The sequence below is a fragment of the Hemibagrus wyckioides genome, linkage group LG19, assembly GCF_019097595.1.
Source record: "Hemibagrus wyckioides isolate EC202008001 linkage group LG19, SWU_Hwy_1.0, whole genome shotgun sequence".
Classification (NCBI taxonomy): domain Eukaryota; kingdom Metazoa; phylum Chordata; class Actinopteri; order Siluriformes; family Bagridae; genus Hemibagrus; species Hemibagrus wyckioides.
Window position 1 is genome coordinate 6,953,872 of NC_080728.1, and position 21,320 is coordinate 6,975,191.

The following is a 21,320-nucleotide window of genomic DNA, read 5'->3' on the forward strand; positions in this document are numbered from 1 at the left end:
TTGTCAACTTCAGACAGTACAATCTCATAACACGATACAAAGTTCACAAAAGTGCCACACTGTACACATATTACATTGGTAGAATATAAAGATAGAAGAATAGGCTTTGTTTCTTTATTTTATTTTATTTTTAATCTTTGATTTAGAGGCCAAATTACTTATTGGCAACTGAAACCAGATCATGACAGAGCAAAGTAAAGTTCAAAAGGAAATGGATGAAATATAAATATTTTCTGTGATTCTTTTCAAGTTCTTACTTTCAGCTGAAAGCGAAAATAACTGGAAACGACGCTGAAAACCGTATGGAATAAAAACACGCATTGACTTCAAGCCAATTTGACAAAACCCTTCCAAGACCTATTATTGCACACCTCTCTTCATATAAGGCTTCATTCTTTTGTACATTTGTACTTAGAGGTCCCCTTTATGAAAGTGATCCCAGGAGTATATATTAAAAGGAAAAAAAATAATAATAAATGTTAACTAATGTCAAACAAATCTGAGTTTACTATACACTTCATTCGTATGATATGTAAATATAATACACAGTTGTGATATCTATTTGGTCATGAATAAAGAATAAACGGTTAGGTCTGTCTATTACTTTTTTTTTTCTTTTTTTTTAATCTGCTCAGTGTCGATGCTACCGTCACGTGGGCTCCAGGGAAAACGATCAGTAACGAGAAAAGGCAAAGCACTAAACAGAAATGACTCACACAAATTAAACGAAAGCAGCTGGACAAACACGAAGCCAGACGAAAACCAAACCTACATATACACTACAGTTCACTGAAGGTTTGTAGATATATATATATATATATATATATATATATATATATATATATATATATATATATTTTTTTTTTTTTTTTTTTTTTTAAATGGGTCAGATTCCAATTTATACCCCTAGAGAAATCTTTCCTGATCGAAGAACTACGCAGGCCTGCTTCTGTTACAGTCAACAACAATTTGCTCTACTACGCTTAAACTCACACCGTAGCACACTAATAGCTCATAATAACTCCAGCATACGTGGAAAAAATACAAAACATTCTCTCTCATTCATATTCAAATCCTCACACTTCACATCAGCCTTAATAAGGACCACGTTTGATCACAATGCAGTTCATCTGCACCACCGTGTAAATATGGTCAGTTGATGCAATACTACATGATTCAGATCTGAACAGCTGGGCTAGCCTTACACGACTAGCGCAGACCAGCTTTGGGATTAATTTACTCCCTCAACACTTGCAATAAAAGAGTGGTGAGATGTGACGCTACACTGAATAGAATATTAATATTGCGCTGATGCTAACCTAAACTTTTACACCTGCACATTGATGCAGATATCAAACCAGCCAATCATGTGGCAGCATTGCAATGCATAAACTCAAGCAGGAACGGGTCGAGAGCTTCGGTTAATGTACATCAAACATCAGAATGGGGACAAAGTGTGATTTCTGTGACTGTGGATTGGGTAATTCAGAAAAGGTTGAGTTGTCACAGAAAAAAAAACCATCCATGTCACAGTGTTTAATGTGAAGCTCTTGAGCTGTAGCTGCATTTTTGGGGGTTTTTTTTGGACTGCTGTTACACAACTGGCTGATTAGACTACAACATGAATGTTCCTAATAGAGTGGACAGTGAGTGTATATAGACACGTGCCGTGAACGCATGTGACGTCAAGCAACGATTGAAGCACTGATTCACCTTACAGCAGCGTCTGCAACCGGGAAATGCGGGGGGGAGGGGGGGTCACTGGATAGATTAAGGGAATTCCATTGATGCATGGATTAGTATCCACGTCGATGCAATAGCATCTGTATTAAAAAGAAAAATAACACAGAAGCAGAAATTTGATTTCAAATGTTTAAAGAATCTGAGATTTATTAAGTGACGCCTATCAGTAACAGGATTATGGAGGGACTGCCAGGGAGGCCATTTTGTTCCATAATCAAATAGCTGTTTAGAACAGGTCTTAATCAAATTGCTGTTTAGAGCACTGAAAGTAATCGAACTGTTCTCTATCTAATTGAAAACAAAAGGATTGTCAATTGAGTCAATTCAATTTCACATAAATATCTGGGCAGAAAACACTGTTGAATTCAGCCTGTTAGACTCTAATAGAATAAAACAGCTCAGTGAGAGTTCACATGGAACGGGAGAAAAATGGTGCAAAATTGAAGGAATGTATGACCATAAACTTCCCTATAAAGAAGGCAACAAGTTAATATTCTGGCTCTCACCTGGCTACAAATGACCAAGACCCTAACACGCTTGTTTTCAAATCCGCTCGCTCTTCCAAAAAAAAAAAAATGCTGCAACATTTTCCATTCAAGTAAATTGTCGTCTTCACAAGGTGAAGCACTACTGTTGCTGTACTCATGCCGTTCTCCATATTTGGGTAAATGTCTGATTTCATGTGTGTGTGTGTGTGTGTGTGTGTGTGTGTGATTAGACAACAAACCAAATGAACACATTATACCTAGCAGGCAGTATTCAGACAGGGAGAACAGTAAAACAAGTGCAACTTGTAAGACTAGTGTGACATGTGACCCTGCTTGGTTAAGGCTGGTGGTCATCCTCTGATTGACTGTAAGGTCCAGCACAAGAAAAAGAAAAGAAAAAAAAATGGTCTGTCTCGATTAATTTCCTTTAACCTTCCTGTGTCTAGGCGATGAAAACAAAGAAGCCTTTTAACCAAAGAGGTCTTTCAGATCATTATTGACCGACATGCTCTGTTTCAGCATGCCTGTATTCATGGTGGGAGCAGCAGCAGGTTGAGAGAAGTTCTGAGGGCTGAAGAAAGGGTTAGCCTGCATCCCGAACCCTCCCTGCACTCCGGTCATTCCCATCGGTACTGCCTGCATGGGTGCAGTCTGAGAGGGCTGGCCTGCACCAAACTGGTTGATCCAGGGAGAGGGTGCATTACCGGTAGCTGGTTTGGGGGCCATTTGGTTGAGGCTGACTTTGGGCTTGTTAGCTGAGAACAGAGAGTCCAGGGCGGACATGTCGGGCGGTTTGCTGGACTGATTCTGATTCTGGTTCTGTGAAAGGGCACTGAAGTTCGGCGTACTGTTGGTGCTGGCCATGCCTCCGTAGACACCGGGTGCAGTAGGCTGCATGCCCATGCCTCCTGTTTGAAAGCCCATGGGAGAGTTGAACCCATTGCTGATGGGAGCCATGGTGCCCATGCCAGCCATAGTGGGTGTGGAGGAGAAGCCAGATGAGAGCGCGCCCGTCTGCATCGGTGTCGTGCGAGAGCCAGAGCTCATCGAGAGACTGTTCAGTGAGTTCATGTTGTTCAGGAGACTGCTGGTCAGGTCTTTTGCCTGGGAAAGGAAAAAATAATGCATTTTTTTTAATATAGCAGATAATGTGGATGATATATGAGCTGACATTTCCCAGCAACATCACCGTTATAATCTGAGGGTTTCATATTATGTTTGTTTATAAATCAAACACCATTTTTCCAAAGTGGTCAAAAACAACCAACACGAACAACTTATTTTGCATTACAAATTCTTAAAGCACAATCATCCTCTGAGCAACATTTTTAACCTGTGCATTTGTGGCTGTTGTAGCAGGTTTGATGCTCTGTGGGGCCAGAGGCTGCTGGTTCCTCAGTTTAGCTGCTTGCTCTTGTTCCTTAGCCAAGCGCTGCTTCTCCTCCAGCGTCAGAGACACCTAACACACAAAATATTAAATCTTAAAACATGATCCAAGGAAAATAATCAATGACAGCTGTTGTGTGTAACTTTCTGAGGTTTCTTGGACCTTTTTCTTTGAGGAAAGCTACATGAACTGTTAAAATTAGCACAGGATTCATCTTTTAACCTCCTACCAGTGATGACACATGAACAGAAGATGTATATGGCTGAATGTGTGTTGTGATGATGATCTCACATGACATCTCAAATCTGCAGTAATTTCAAAAAATTGCAAGCTCCTCACAGAATTTGCTTGATTGTGCTGATTAATTCTTCACCAATCTTCACCATCAGTCGCTTTTTATTCAAGGAACTTGTTTTACTGCCATTGTTGCTCTACTTATTGCTGCTACTCTACTCAACAGTTTGCAGTTACAGCCCATGGTCTGACAATTTAATGTCCTGTGTATTCATTGTTCTATTTATTCACCGTCACAAAGATGTATTTGCATTTGATGTAGACTTGCATACTGCAGCATAATCCAGGAGCAATGACATTTTGTTCTAATGTATACAAGCTCTATAGAAGAAGAAGAATAAAATGACAATAAAAAAACCTTGATCTGGGATCTATTCCAACACCCTGTGCCAGGCAGAAGCTTCATCTCGTATTATATGATGCATATATACACCGGTGAATTTTATATATAATCTCTTTCTAGAATGTTTCATCTTAGAGGCTGGAAAACTGATTTGTTGTTAATGGGAATGCTAGCTGCGACACCCACGGATAAAGGTTATTACTATGACCACCGGTAGTAGGAAGTCCTTCTGGAGACTATAGCGACTGGTGACTTGTGAATGTATCCTTCTAAAATCATTACCTTCATTCTAATATCTTAGCAAATTTGCCCTCTTTGATTTCTTGCTTTTTATACACATAATATATACACATGATGACTGGAAAATAGATGCAACTCTTAATCTGAGAAGGTTCTCATAATATTTAGCAACAAAGCACTGCTCACATATTACTAATCAAATGTGTACACACATTGTGTAATCAGTATGTGTTTCAGTGCCGTGTCTGTGGTGTGGTGGACTCACTCTCGAGGGCTGGGAGGGAGCGGCGGAGGAGCCGTTCTCTTTGCCGTTCACTCCTGTGCTCCCTGAGCTTCCACCAAAGATGTCATCGATCTGAGAGAAGCACAGGAAACTCACTTACTCACCGTGTGACAGGGCAATAAATCAGCTATATCTAAGAACAGCTAGAACATCACTCACGTCTCGAACTTGACTGGGTGGACTGGGGTTGCTCTTTGTCTCTTCTGATGGATTTAGCTGGTTGAGGTTAAGGCTCCTATAAATGATATATTCATATTATTACACATTAGAACAAGATAGACTATTATAATAAATTGCCACAGTATGTGTTTCTGCAGATAAGTGCTTTTCGTGCTGTTCCTGACTAAGAGATGAGTCAGCATGGTGGCTGCAAGTCTCTCTCTCTCAGCTCTAAAAACAGGAAGGGGTTAAGCAAAATGCTGACTTGAGCCTGATAGACGCCAAAAAGGCCTGAAATATTTCTTCATGACTCACACCTTGCCAGAAATACATTAACGTTATCTCTTTGGGCTGAGAATGCAAGGTCATACTCATAATTTTTCAGTTTTATTTCACACACAGAGCTGTGCAAATTAACAAAATGTGCTAACATTTTTATAGTAAACAGTTTCATTATATAACTTTCAATATCCACACTGATCAGCTATTGCCAGGAGATAAGTTGACTTGGTGTGGTCAGAGGCACTAAATGGCATGAGCAACAGGAGCAAGGTTATAATATTCTTAAAACTATGACAAACATTTGTCATATAATAAGTTTACAGCACAAACATTCATGAGACAGACTGTAGCCAAGAGCTCCATTTCATTTCCACGAATCATTGCGAGAGAAGAACCAGCATCCTTCCTGCACTTATGCTGTCACGCTGCTCAACCTCCGGAGAGTTATCTATGAAGCAGCTTCTGTGTTCAGATGAAAAATGTCTCTATGAAAGCCAAGAGAAAACTGACTTTGAGCTTTTGTGAATGTTGTGTAGTTAGCATTTGACTTTTTACACTTGAACTAGTGACTGTAACTCTGGGTAAACAGAAACCTGGGTTATTTTGTTTGATGATTCAGAGTGCTCATATCTTACCCGTGGTTAGCAATTAATCCTGGTTATTAATAATCTGATGTATTACATAATCACTGCATATTTTGGGGTATCAACAACAGACTGTACCTGCATCCAAAATAATGTAAGAAGGTGACAATTTTTCAGTCGGTTTCTTAAATACTTGCTGAGTACTTCTGAGTGTGGTTATTTCTGTTTGTCCCGAAAAGACCATAACTATAAAATAAAACTCCTCTCAAATTGATGCATTTTCCATCCCTATTTGACAACATTTTTTATTCTAAGCTGCATCTACTGGTTCTCTGTGACTCTACAAAAAAGGCACACCCTGGTCAATTTTTGATTGCGTATCTGTTGCTAAGAACTTATCCGTGACACCACATCATTTCACACTGTACATGTTTCTCACAACAATGCTCCACAGCAGGGTTTCACAATCCCTGCTAAAAGCGCTGTAAACCCACTTCTAAATTACAAATGTGAGATGTTCCTCAAACCAGGGTTATTAGCGAGGTTTAGACTGACGATAACTCGGCTACTGATCATCAAGTGCGCTGTGAAAAGCCCTAGAGAGAACTGGCACCTTTGCTGCTCCTGCATGCTGTGGATCTGCTCCAGCTTGGTCTTGTGCTCTGCCTCCATCCGACTCAGCATCTCTCTGATCACGGCCATGAAGGAGTTAAACTGAAACACACAATGACCTGAATGAATCAAAGTGCATGAAACAGGTGCAGTGTGTGTGTTTAGTTTTCTCAAATCAGTCTGAAGTGTGTGTGTGTTTACCTGGTTGAGATTAAGGTTGTTGTCGATACTAAGGGAGACCAGATGTGGCAGACTTTTTCCTGCAAGGTGCTCTTTTGGGATGCCTAGCTTCTTATGAGTAAATGTGCACTTATAGATGCCTATAAAAATAAGCAAGCAAAGTCACAATTTGCAAGCAGATCTAATAAAATGTCTAATAAAAAAATTTGGTTCAGTGCCTAAGCTTAGGGGACTGTGGGACTCCTAATTATTTCCCGTTGTTCGGTCTTTGTTAGGGTTTGCCCTCACGGCAGCTATTAGTCACTGAGTGCAAATATCCATGTCGGGATATTTAATTAATGATTCTCACTGCCCATGACTCATAACCGTTATGATAAAAACCAATTACCCAGAATGCCCATGAGGACAGCAGGCTCACGGGAAGGTATCTGCTGTAAGAACGGGAGGATCTCGTCGATAACAAACCACTTATCTAGATATTCCAGAATCTTCCCAAGACACACCAATGAGTTCACCCTCACCTACAGGCAGAATGACAGACAGTTGTGTTAACACATATACAAGAAAATTTATAAAGCAAAATTTTGCATCTTGGTGAATGACGCTGACATGCGCGAGAGCGTTTCGGATCAGGACTCACAGCCAGAGAGGACGTCTGTAAACAAGCCGTTCTGATCCGAGGGATAAGCGCGTTCTTCATGGACGGATAGTCAATCAGGTTGGCAAAGGTGGGGATAATATTCAGGCACAATTCCTGCAAACAAAATTATTTTAAAGCATGCACTTTGAACAGTACATTTCGATACCGTGATTATTTAAAGCTTTAACATCAACTACTTTCCGAGAGCATGTACCCTCTGCTCACTGCATGACTACCTGGATTTGAATAGAGGGAGCTTCTAGTGCTCTGTACACCATAGGGAGCACGCTGTTTTTGATGTCCTCAGGCGGCGTCTTGGTCAGAAGCAGGTCCATCTTTTGTAAGAATATTAGCAGAATCTGAGCACAAAAAGAGAGAGCAAGAGAAATGTGGATTGAGAGAAAGACAGAATTCTTAAACACAATCCTCACCGAAAGTGATATTAGGCTAGATTTATACCACAGCATGGTTGAATTCTCAAATCTGATTAGTGAATTTATTTTCCATAACAGATCAGCTCTTACAGAAGCTCTAACTGTGAGGCAGATCACAGGCTTATGTTAATGCCCTCATTCAGATATCGTTTCCATAGTAACAACCAATTCACAGAGGGTTGGATGGTGACTGCGCCACATAATGAACGGGTTTCAAAAGTGTGTTGTTCTTTAACAAATTAAAGTGTTTAATTATTTATATGGTGATGAAGCCTCCGGGTCAGTGCTGTCTAACAGTCAGGTCATCTTATACAGTTGAGGTCATAAGTTTACATACACCTTGCAGAATCTGCAAAATGTTAATAATTAAAAAAGTGATATTAAAAGGGATCATAAAAATACATATATTTTGTATTTGGTTCGGCCCTGAATAAGTTATTTCACATAACAGATGTTTACATATAGTCCATAAGACACAATGATCTAATGACCGTTGATATGTTTTGTGATAGTTGTTGATGCGTCACTTGTATATAAGCTTATGACTTCAACTGTAGCTGCCATAAAGTGAAAGGAAACTATAAATCAGGGGTCCCCAAACTACGGCCTGCTGAACGATGCCAGAGACTTTTAGATATAAGTCTTACTTATATCTTATCTATATTTGATAATAAAAGTTGCCTTTCAAACTAAAATTTCCCTTAGTTATTAACATAGCCTAATTATTTATTAAATTCACCTACCAACAGAATGGTACATTCAACATAACGTACCATCGCCGACAGAACAGGTGATTTCAATAGCACTGAGTATGAAAAAATGTCATTATGACAGGAACAATCCTATTTTAATAGGCTATATATCTCTTGAAAAGTTATGAGCATTTGTCTGTATGGTGCATAAACTATTCTAGCATTAGGAGGCATAATAAATACATTTCAAATCTCCACAATAATACTAGTAGTCTCTCCGGCTCATGTAAATTTCTGGTACTGACTGACCAGGCCCCCATTAAAGAAAGGAAAAATGAAGTTTGGGGACCCCTGATATAAATGTAAAATTAAAAAAAAAAAACAAGGAAAATGATAATAAGTGACAATCTGCTGTGGTATAAAAGGAATAAAACACTTCAGGACATGCTGATAGAGGAAAACAATCCACTTCAGAAAAGTAACAGGGCATTACATCACCCTGTTGTTGAGATTCCTGTAACAACACTCCCAATCATGTATTCTTTATGCAAGAGATAACTCACAATTCTTATAATTTAGAGGCAGAAGCATGATACAAAAAGAAGTGTTGGCACATTCATTATTTTTCAACGCTGGACACTCGGACAGGCAGCATCGTGCTTCAGAAACAGAACCTCTGTATGTTTTATTTACTAAAGATTACTGAAGTGAATAACATGAAACTGAAAAACAGCAAACGTAATAAATCATTACACAGTGTAGCCTGAATCATTTGTTTCTGCATAATTATATTTGTGTGTGTGTGTGTGTGTGTGTATTGTAGTTGCAATTGCAAAGCATAACTGGTTATTATCTACCACTTTCTTGGATCTATGTTAGAGGCATCTCCATATAAAACATGAGAAATGGGAAATGAGATTTTCAGTGACCATTGTATAAATTAAGAACATTTAACTTAAAAAGTCATCTAATGTTAGAACAGATTGCTACATCAAAATGCTAATTTCTATTTAAAAAAAAAAAATGCTATAACTAATAGAAACTATTGGACAAAACACCGGATGAAGTAACCAACTTATATGATGATGCAGGTTGTAAAAACCACTCACCATGTTGCTGGCCTGAGAGCATGAAGAAAGGAAAGGAAAATAAGAAAAGAGGTTTAGGAGAAAGAATTGAGGACACTTATTCATTGGGGAAAGAATAGGCCGGTTGAGAGAATGTGAAGTGTGTGTGTGCGCGCCTATTCAAGTAAACACTAAAGGATCCATTACTAATCACTATTGTGGAGCCATGAAATTAATTCAGCATAGTGACACATGCGGGACTCATCCATCTCATTGTGTGTGTGTGTGTGTGTGTGTGTTTCCGGGCATAAACTCACTCACAATTACTAATTTATTTTAGTCCCAAGAAACACTCTGAAATCAAAATATTGCTGTTAGGAATAAGCTATATAGTACAAAATTTTTATATTAGAAAAATTCCTAGTGTCTACATATCAGTTTAATGAAACAGTGAAGTTTAGCATCATATTATTTACATTATGCATCATATTATATTTAATATTTTACACTATAAGTAGGAAACAAAATGTCTTAATTGACATTTCTGTTAAATAACAGCATCACAAAAGGGACTTTTTCTCCCTCTGCCCCGAAGTAAGCCCTTTGGTTGCTCTCCAAATTCATTAAAGTGATTAGGACAGCGCAAGACTTCATTCCATTCCAGTGTTGTATGACATTACTGATGTTTCCCATTTCAGTGATACTGACGGACATGGGGGTCGCTACATAAACTTTTGTGGTGATGAACAATACATTGGAAAAATAATTCTAAACTTAAGATTACATTTTATGTTCATTAAGATACACTGTAAAAGCTCACACTGACAAAATGATCCAAAGTGTCAGCATTCACAAATTACTCAAATGAAATCCAGCTAAGCTATAAGCACATAATAAGTAAGTTATTACTCTAATGCTGGTTGAAGATGTTAATTAATAACAAACGACACCTTAGGAATAACTTCAAGGACGAACTTTATCTGAAAATCTTTTTCACTGCCATCTTTCTCTGCCCTCAGTACACACACACTTGAGCAAAGTGTGTGTTCATGTTTGCATGTGTGTAAACATTCTTGGATACAACATGTACCTGAATGGGTTCTTGCTGTTTGAACACTGGGGTGAGGTCTGGTAGGATCAGACGCACATACTCTTCTTTGGTGCACTCTTCAGCGATGAGCAGCACATTGGGCAACACAAATGGTACCATGTCTGGATTCACAAACTCAGAGGTGAGGGCTGGAAGAATCCGGTACACTATCACTCTCTGTAAAAGAGAAAAACAACACTGACTACAGACAGGACTCACATAAATACCCAATCATGGCTAAAACTAAATGGATGACACATACACAAGTCACACAAATATTTAAGTATATGCAGTGTATGGGTGTGAATACTACTATACTACAGCTCCATGTGTTTTAAAACAAGGCTGGCAAATAAATCTTTCAGTCACGTATATGTGCGAAAAGAAAAGTCCTGACTGATCAGAGCTTTGTATATTTCATTCTGCTAAGTCAGATGGACCGCTGGGTCTCGTGTACTCCTACAGATAAGACAGGGATAGACTGAGTGCAGGTGAGGGAGAAATATCAACAGTCTCTGATCACTATTCCTTGCCTTGGGCAGCTTGGGAAGGATTTTGGGAAGGCCTTTATAGAACTGTGACTTCTGTAAATTGTCTCTCTGGAACAATGAGTCGAAATACTGCAGCGTGACTGCGCCCACATCATCAAAGAACGGGATCTAGAAACAAGAAACAAGAGAAACAAGAAACAAGTGAGAGAACAGAAAACACTCAGACAGCTCATATCTGGATGGTTATGATAAGATATAAAACTTCAACTGTGTTTCATAATCCTTGGTTAAATTAAGCAACAGGATTGCCTGACTTCAGCTGTAATGTGATTTTTTTTATTTTTTTTGCACAATACACCCCGCTCTTCTCATGAGCTTTATCAAGCGGTTAATGAGCTGGATTAGATGTGCTGCAGCACAGCAAACAGGTTCTACAGCTCGGAGAACAGGCTCTCACCTTCGTCATCTGGTCCGCGTCGGGTCTCACGTTGGTTGTGACGCTCAGCAGCATCTTCACGTGCTCTCGCACTTCCTCTGGGATCTTACTCAACACTCCGGGACTCAGACGACTCAACTGAATGAGAGAAAGTTAAAAATGATTTAGCAAATTACGAGTAGGGCTTTACATACTGTAACACCAAGGGAACTCATACTAGAAGTTAGACATCTGATACTAGTTTTTTATTAAACGAAGGAGAACAAATTTTGGAACCAGGACGAGCCAAGGAGGAATTACAAAATCAGTCACTCTGGGAGATAAATATGTCTGCATAAACAGCTGTTCTACTAAACCCTTCTGACCTGTCTTACCTTTTGTGCTGTTTTTAGCTATTTAACGTCCTTTTGTCCGATTTTTATAGATAGCGGTGTCTAGCATAATGTCAGAAACTCAAACAAACTGTGAGATCCTGGACACCTCAGCTGAGTCCGGATGAGCACGATGATTTATCTATATATAGTTTGCACAAGCTTCCCTAAAGACTACAGACCAGACATAAAACATCTTGAGGGATTGAATATATTTGCAGACACCTGGTTTTGCACCAAACACTTTAGGGTCTAGTCTCACCTGGTCTAGTTGCCGGCTAAAGCTCTTGAAAATATCCTGTTTATTGACTTGGAACACTGGCTTCCCCTCATTGAAGACTGCATGTATGACCACGCCCAGTGAGTACATGTCGGAGGCAGAGTCACAGCTGACAGACAGGATGTACTCCGGGGCCACGTACTCCGGATTAGGCAGACAAAGAGGGGGCAGGTTGGGGTCCCATTCTTTACATACGTATTTGGGCTACAACACACATCAAAATATATAGTTTATAGAAAGAAGATCAACATTCCACACCATTACATCATATCCTGTACAGTAAGATGGGTTAAATAAATAAAAACAACCTTGATGCACTTTAAAATGTCCTCTATGTGACATTTCTATATGGACTGTTAATCCATTTGACATTTTGTACACCACTATATAACCACTCAGGTTGTTAGTTCTGTGTCATGACCTCAGCATCTGATGGGTTGCTGGAAGAGATGCTGAAATCGAAGCCCATGATTTTCCAAGCGCCACTCTTATTCAGGATGATGTTCTCTGGACACAGGTTACCGTGCACCATCTTCACGCCACCGTGCAGGAACGAGAGGCCCTCGGATATCTGTATAGAGGAGGCATGGAACACAGAGGAGTTTCTGTCAATTATATTCAACGAGAGATCAGTCGGGCAAACCGAACCAAAGAGAAATCATGCACACAATTTGCAATATGTATGCAATGACTTGTGCAATGGCTGCATGCTGCAGGATATGACGAAACATTTTTTATACCAAAAGGATATGCAGATGTCAAAAAGGCATAGGTGGGCATTTTATCACTGGCATAAAAACTATCCTAATGATAAGAGGGTTAGGGTTATCCAGGAGATAAGATTGTTATTGTTAAGAATTAAGTAAGATTAGTCATTTGTTCATGGTTAGGTCTCTAATGGTTCCTGTGCATGTTAGCTAAGTTCTGTCTCCTGGATCTACCTTAGCCTATAGTGTAGTCTATAACATGAATTACATGAAGCTCATCTGAATACAAACAAGCATTCCAGACCAGAGATCTGAACAGCCACGCTTTAACCCATTTTTTTTTTTAAATCAAGTGTGTGAATGGGATTGTAAATGTGTTTGCGATTGTGCCCTGGCATCCTGTCCTGGATATACCCTGCCTTGTGCCCCAAGTCTCCTGTGACCGAGTGGGATAAGTGACGTAGAGAATGGATTGAGGTTCGACAAATGTTCCAGGTTATTTTGTACATAAGTAAGATATAGACATTTTCTTTTTTAAAGAATAAATAATGAAGAAGGGAATATATGGAAGTCTCACCTGGAGTAAACCATACTTTGTCTCCACGTCGAAGAGCTTGTGATCTTTGATGTCTGTGGGAACAGGACTAGGCAGATTATCCCACTGGCCCAGCACATTAGCCAAGCTAGCAAACACAGGCTCTGTGCAGAATGCCAGACTGTCCCTGGAAAAAAAAAAAAAGAAAAGGGGGAGAGAGAGAGTGAGAGAGACAGAGAGCAAGAGAATGTTTGGATGATGCACTTGTTTTTCATGCTTTCTCACGAAGACAAGTTTTGTTCATCATGTGACAGAAAATGTGGAGGAAACATCGCTTAGAGTTATGCAGGCATCGAGAAACGTCTGTTCTGCAAAGAGAACCTGCCACTTCGTCTCTTACAGACGCATTATTATTGTGCTCTCTGTTTGCTTCCTCATCCTCTCACACAAACAGATCTATGACACATCTGGGTTCAGAAATCTGCTGACAAGACACCAGGAGAACAATTGGATTTCTTTTCAGGCTTTCACTCTTTGTTTCTTATTGCTGTACCTGCAGTTAGTCTGAGAGGGGTCCTGCTGAGCGATTAATCACCGAGAATACAATACCAGCCTCAAAATTAATTGATAAATTGAATCAGGTCAGGGGTGAATCATGCACTGTGCAGTAGGATTAAGTAGATATGATATGAGGAGATGAGGGATCTTTGTTCCCTATTCTCTCTTTCATACATGTATTATTCATAGTCCCTTCCCCAAAGCCGAGCCATGCCTTTTGATGAAGCTCTACACAGAAGCGCCGCTATTTCAGCCAAGAACTGTGTTCACGCTGAGAGCCAAGGCTTTACTCTTCATGTTTTATACGTTTCCCTTATTTTCTCTCACTTCACTAGTAAGTTGTAGATTATATAACAAACTCCTTTTAGCATGGAGCTGATCTATAAAGGGATACGCTATAAATTCGGTGTGTGTGTATCTCACCTGGACTCCTCTAAAGGATGCTGAACTGTGAGAAGACGTGGGTGTCGTAAACGTGTGAGCTGCTGAACTCCTCGCTTGAGCGAATCGATGATCTGGTCCTTCTCAAACTTCTGATATCTGTCAATAATCTTCTTATCAAATACAAAGACTGCTACTTCCTGCATAAAAAAACCCCACAAGATTTCATGAGTTCTTTTCCATGATTTTTTCCGACAAAGTTTTCATTTAACAGTTAGGTCAAAATAGCAAAGTCACCATATTTGCTCATTAGGTAGAGTCCAGTACAATTTAATCATAGCTTAAAACATAGAACAGACTATTTATATTTCATTTTCAAATTGGTAAACAAAATACACCATCATTTTTCATTCTTAAGCAAAAAATTGAAAAAAAGTTGCTATCTAAAAGGTTTAGCAAATGTGTTTTAATAGACTCCTGTTAGGCCAATAAATAGGCACATGGGATCTAAAAACATTCAAATGTGGACCTTCTGCTTGGGATTATGGAAATTTTATGGAAATTTTAATTATAACTGAACTGTTAATTACATTCAAACAGCCCTTATTTGTATTCATGTGATTGTCTATGAATAAAAGGTTTTAAATTAAAGAATTAAGACAAAAAATATATTTATTCAACATTTATCCCTAAAACAATGTGTAACCTAACATAACCTGCAACACCACAACACAAGTCATCTTCTTCTTCTTCTTTTTCGGGCTTTCCCCTTCAGGGGTGGCCACAGCGAATCATCTCTCTCCACCTATCCCTATCTTCTGCATCCTCAACACTTACACCCACTAGCTTCATATCCTCATTTATTACATCCATATACCTCCTCTTTGGCCTTCCTCTTTGCCTCCTGCCTGGCAGCTCCATGTCCAACATTCTCCTACCAATATACTCACTCTCCCTCCTCTGAACATGTCCAAACCATCTTAATCTGGCCTCCCTAACTTTGTCCCCCAAACGTCCAACATGAGCTGTCCCTCTGATGTACTCGTTCCTAATCCTGTCCAACCGTGTCACTCCCTCAACATCTTCAGCTCTGCTACCTCCAGCTCTGACTCCTGTCTCTTCCTCAGTGACACTGCCTCTAAACCATACAGCATGGCCGGTCTCACCACTGTCTTGTACACCTTCCCCTTGATTCTCGCTGATATTTTTCTATCACACAGAACTCCCGACACCTTTCTCCACCCATTCCAACCTGCCTGCACTCGCTTCTTTACCTCTTTCCCACACTCTCCATTACTCTGGACTGTTGACCCCAAGTACTTAAACTCCTGTACCTTCTTCACCTCTTCACCCTGTAATCTTACTGTTCCACTTCCCTCCACTTCATTCACACCCAACACAAATCTTAAGAACCAATATTATCCAATATTAACATTTACTCATGTTACTTCATCAGCCCAAAATGCATTAATGCATTAATATTGCTGCTGCAAATGTGTATCCAACAAAAACCAAACCAACACTGAGGCTGAATCTCTGAATGCAATTTAGCAGTCCATGTCTACCAACAGAGAGTTCAGGCTTGAATAGCTTTCTCACTTCAACTGAACAGCACTAGAGTTGGAGTGGGACTGGACTGAGAGCACGTCACCCAGATCCACACCAGAGTGTGAGGGGTTTGATCTTTCCAGAGCAGATGAACTGAGAAAACTGAGGCAGACAATACAACACAACACACACCAGGGTTTGATTCAATCAGACCTACAAGAACAGACAATGACCATGTACAGGGGAACAGATCAATGTTTTACAGTTCAAGCTGATGGTTTAAGTGCGTAGATTGAGCATTTGCAGTGGAACTATTATTCAGTTTGTTGCAGTAGTCAGTAGGAATGAGGAAAAAAAGATCATTCAGTTTTCCAACAATCCATAAATCCTTCAGCCTTGTGTTCACTAGTGTCACTTAAAATTGTGTAAATATTTTAAAAATTCTGATTTGAAAAGTCAAAACGTATAATTTACAGCAATTTATTTTTATAAATGCATTATCATATTGTAATAGAGTGAAAAGGTTTACTGTGAAAATACACACACACACACTTGTGCTTAATTTGGGCCAAGTGTCAAGTTTACATTTACAGCATTTAGCAGACATCTTTATCCTTATCTTAATCTTTATCCACATCCTTATCCTGTCATATACAATGTAGATAAATGTGTACAGTGAAAACAATGCCATTTTATCAAGTGATATTTTAAATCTAGTCAAATGTATCTACTGTTTCTTAGAATAAGATTACAATACACCACATATAAAAATATGTAATAATCCTTATAATAATTTAGTAATAATAATAATTCTTTTGGCAGCCCATTTTGTTTCCTTTTAGAAATTAATGACGGAATTTTCTAAATAATCTGCTAGAGACATTAAAGTAGAAATAGGTTTAATAATCTTTTATTGTATTCTTATAATAGTAGTAAAGGTAGGCAAATTTCACTAGATTTGTCAAGATATTTTAGGTTTGCAGTCATTTAATCAGAGCTGGAATAAGTCCATTTTCATATTTAGCTAAACAGTTGATTGATTGCTGATTAAAAGTTGTGAGTTGGGACACTATCAGTCCATGCAATCATCTAAACCAACTGTTTGTATTTATCGCTTTACAGCATCATACTGAGTTTAGAAAATGACTTAAGTTAGTTGCTGCTTTGTCGCTTGCTGCTGTCACTGAAATCATGGTTTCAGAAATCAGACTCATTTTATTGCTGATAATAATAAATAACTCAAGCTGCATGTAGTCAGGACATCAAACTAAACCCTTAAGCCCCCACACTGCTCATATCAACAATATGGGTCTAGACCGGAAGTACTGTAATGTTAGACTTGTTAGCTAAGTACAGGTACTTTTGTGGACCTGGTCACTTTGTCATTGTGTGTCCACTTGAACTGCTCACCTGCTTGGTGGATTTCTTCGTGCCGTTGTAGATTCTCCAGCACATCCCCGGTCCTCCGCTGGCGATATGGCGTCCGACTTCAAATTCCCGCGTCACTGGGTTTCCCATCACGGCGCTAGTGACGTCAGCCGTCACCTTGGTAACGGTGCTCTTTAACTTATTGAGCATGGACTCCATGGTTTATTCTGCTGTCAACCTGCCTGCGACGATCAGAGAAAAAGTGAGTGTAACAGCTGAAGACACACACACACTCTTACCAAATAAGCCAGCAACGTAGATTAACAAAGCGTGCAGTAAGAGGAACAAGGTTAACTACCGATGCTCCCAGTGTTGAGCTCATCCTGAGGCGCTAAGCAACGCACTGCTATGTGCGGCGTTCTCACACACTCCTCTTCACAGCCAAATATCTCGCTCTCACTTACTTCTGGTGTCTTTCACACCAGCTCACACACCCATCTGCTTTCTCTCCCTCGCCTTTCTCTTTGCGAGTCAGAAACAAAGGCCTTACAAATCACTGAATGTTTAAACACAGCCCTTAATTCACTGCACAGAGGCCTTTGGGAATAAAACGGTGGAGTAGATAAGAGGTTCAGAGAGCGGAACAAATTCTGGGGAAAAAAGACGGCAAATTGGGAATTTCTGCACCCCTGTGTATATATATGTTTAATTTCAGATTTATAACGAGAACATTTTATTATGTTAGTAATAAGAAAAGAATCCACACCAGAAGTCCGGTTTATACTCTTATGATTTTGTGTGTGTGTGAAGAAGCGACACTCGATGCGTATCTAATGTGCATCCGGAAGATTTAAACGTGACATTCATAAAATGAGACGGCAACCTCCGAATGAGACCCGAAACCTCCCCGTCCATCAGTTTTAGTCATGTTTAATGATTTCCAACACACCAGTGTTAAACACACCGCACTGATAAGCTCCGTCTCTCATAAAACTGTCGTGATTGTCATCATTTTTCTTATTAACCTTTGAGCTACGAAAAAACCACGGATGTCACAGTGTTCATCGTTTGTTAGTGACAGTCTGTGTTTAGTGATTAAAATTAGAAATTCTGATCTCACTTTCAAAAGTATTTACTAATCTAGAATATCCAGAAGTAAACAAAACAGAGCTTTGGGTAGGTTTAAATGCTACATGACAGGTTATGTTAGTACTTAATAGTGGTATAGAACAGTACATAAGCATAAGCAATCGGAGACACAACGGCAGTTTGTTTAGCAGAAGTAGATTGGGGGGGGATTAGTGCAACATGTCAGGATGAAATAGATGAAAGTAACATAACATACAATTATTACATAAAGAAGTAAAAGTCCGATCTAACTGACTTGTTCCAAGATTTCATCCCAGTACAAGCTGACAACCTGTTTGAAAACACACCCTTAAAAACATCCCTCTCAGTAACAACATCCCTTCTAAATCTTCCTCAGGGTTAAAAAACATAAACCTGGCAACCCATTATGTTACTAGTTGCTACTGAGTGCCACACCTGTAAATTCATGATGACATGTCAGTCTGTGGTAATTCGAGCAGTAAACACGCATCTTTCTAAATCAACCAGTCAGATCTCTTACAATCTGTAACGCAGGCCAGAGCTAATCTGGCTCGACATCTTAAAAAGCCACAGACAAGTTATCAGAAATGAGCCTGTAATACACCAAATGCTGTTTCTTAACTTCAAAGCAACCTTGAGGAAACCTGGCCTTCGCAAAAAAACACGTCACCAATGTGATCAGTATCAGAGTCTCACTCCGAGCTTTCTCGCAGCGAGCACAAGTCTGGGGTCTGGTAAAGAGAATAAAACACTACAACAGGGTTCTGTAACAGATCTGTGACTATCATATGGCTCTTATCATAAGGCTCTGGGTCATTGACTGGAAGATCAGGGTTCAAGCGCAGGCACTGCCAAGTTGCCGCCATTGGGCCCTTGAGCAAGGTCCTCAATCAACCCTGCTTCAGGGATGCTGTAACATGGCTGACCCTGCACTCTGACCCCAACCCCTAAGGATGGGATATGCGAAGAAAGAATTTCACTGTGCTGTAACGTATATGTGACAAATAAAGACAACTTATCACCTCTTTAAATCTGAGGTAAAGCTGTTCAAACACTGTTAACAACTTACACTTGTGAACTGAATCTGGTTTAACAAATGATGCAGAGCTGGAAAAAGGATTGTTACAGTTTTTCAAATGGCATGCAAATCTTCCTTTTCCGGTACCCCAGCCCTAAACACGTGCCTCATCGAAGACACGTGAAGCGAACAAACTGCCGCTCATTTGGAGGAAACACGCTCTCATCCCTCTTCCACATACACGAGCTCATAAAGGCACATGACATGCACGAGTCTCTGTGACTGACAAGGGAGAGAGAAACCGTCCAATTTCGAACTAACAATGACAGGGCAAACGTTTGTTGCACCACTTGAAAGCCAGTGACCACTTAGGGTCAGGGCTGCAGTGGAGATGGAGCCTATCCTGGGTGTGAAGCAGCAATATACTGCTGATTGACTGCCAGATCATTACAAGCCACCATTTCCCCACATTCACACTTAAGGAAAAATGTTCCTAACCAACTCCCCTTCTGGAATGGTTTTGGGAAGAAACCAAAGAACTTGAAAGAAACTCCAGGTAGAGATTAACCCAACTTCAGGCTTGAACCAGGGACCAACCCTGGAGCTGTGAGGCAGCAACACACTTCCAGAAAACTTAACTTGTCCAAACTGGGGAACTAAACAGTGTATCAGAGCCCCGCCCCGTGAACATTCCAGCCACCTGATTGGTTCACACCCCTCAATGTAAACTGCAACATTACAATAGTATGACGTAATCACCAGGTTTGCTTGCGTCACAGGTGATTCATATCCGAAGTGTAGCTGAGGACTGTAATGGGGAAATTCAGCTATATTAAAATCACAGCTTCAGATTCATGAGTCTTACTTCAAATGGGTCAATCAGGCAATTACGATTTAATTCATAATTAATCAATTTACAAATAATTACTATTGAAGACCATACCGGGCCTCGAGATACTGTCCAAGTGCTCTTAAAATGCACAACAAATAATTGTAAACAAATAAACAGTTAAAGCCTGTTAGCTAACGTTGTCTATGGGTGAGAATGACACCTGTGAGGGTTTTACTGACATTTTCCACCTGCTGTAAAAATAATAATATTAATATCAATAATTATAACCTAGTCTGAAGTTTAAAAAGCAGACTAAAGACTACATAGTGATTATTTTAAACGCTATTATTATTATTATTATTATTATTATTATTATTATTATTATTAAAATTCCAGCTCCGTGTTATTCGTGTACCAGGTTCATCAACCTGTGCTAGTTAGCCCTTAGCATTTAGCCGACACTATATCGATGCGGAAAAAGCTAAGCTAACTAAAGCTAGACAAGAACATACACCTGTTAAGTGAACTATTTTCTACACGTTTGTCTGTAAATCATACTTACCCTTTATCCGTAATGATTTCCGCTTCAGATAAATAATAGTACAGAAATATCAACCGCGGCCGAAAAAGCAGCCTTGATCAGTTACATCAAAACAACCCGTGAAGAGTCATTCTGTGAAGCTAGAATCACTCAGGCTGTGTTCCAAACCAAGTCCTTACTCTCTAGGGTATGAACCAATGGCTTTTACACCCTACGGAGTGCACTAATTATACAGGATTGTGCTGTTAGAGACTCGTCCACTTAGAGAGGGTCAGCTCTTCATTTCCGCTTTTGTGTTTAGAATAACCGTAAGGGCAACAAAAGTCTTATTTTATTGTAAAGCTGGCAAAACAAAGAATATATGCCAGCAATTTAATGTTTTTATGTATTTATTTATTTATATACTTTTTTATTCACTTAATTTAGTTTTACTTAATTTAATTTAATTATAATTTTTTATTTATTTATGTTTTGTTTGTCACAGAATGCTGTGGAGTTTTTGTCTATACCTGTACCCCTGATATTTTTTTTCCCTGGTTCCTATGTCACGTTAACAAGATGATAAATAAATAACTTTTAGAAAATTATTATTATTATTATTATTATAATTATTATTATAATTATTA

The 21,320-nt window shown here is 39.3% G+C and overlaps 1 protein-coding gene across 2 annotated transcripts; it reads right to left on the bottom strand.

The window, feature by feature from the left end:
• Positions 1-879: 879 nt before the first annotated feature.
• On the bottom strand, positions 880-20,859 carry scyl2 (SCY1 like pseudokinase 2). 2 transcript variants are annotated; one of them, XM_058417378.1, is made up of 19 exons: positions 20,716-20,859; positions 17,236-17,435; positions 14,320-14,477; positions 13,381-13,525; positions 12,518-12,667; positions 12,079-12,300; positions 11,467-11,583; positions 11,052-11,177; positions 10,519-10,695; positions 9,471-9,482; positions 7,472-7,594; positions 7,236-7,349; positions 6,984-7,116; positions 6,617-6,735; positions 6,417-6,517; positions 4,938-5,013; positions 4,761-4,850; positions 3,565-3,690; positions 880-3,335 (listed from the first exon to the last, which is right to left on the bottom strand). In XM_058417378.1, the coding sequence occupies exons 2-19, from the start codon at positions 17,410-17,412 to the stop codon at positions 2,700-2,702; spliced, it is 2,802 nt and encodes a 933-aa protein (XP_058273361.1). In that variant the 5' UTR covers positions 17,413-17,435; positions 20,716-20,859; the 3' UTR covers positions 880-2,699. The 2 variants fall into 2 exon arrangements, with proteins under 2 accessions (XP_058273361.1, XP_058273362.1); XM_058417379.1 differs by lacking the exon at positions 9,471-9,482.
• Between the last annotated feature and the right edge of the window lie 461 nt (positions 20,860-21,320).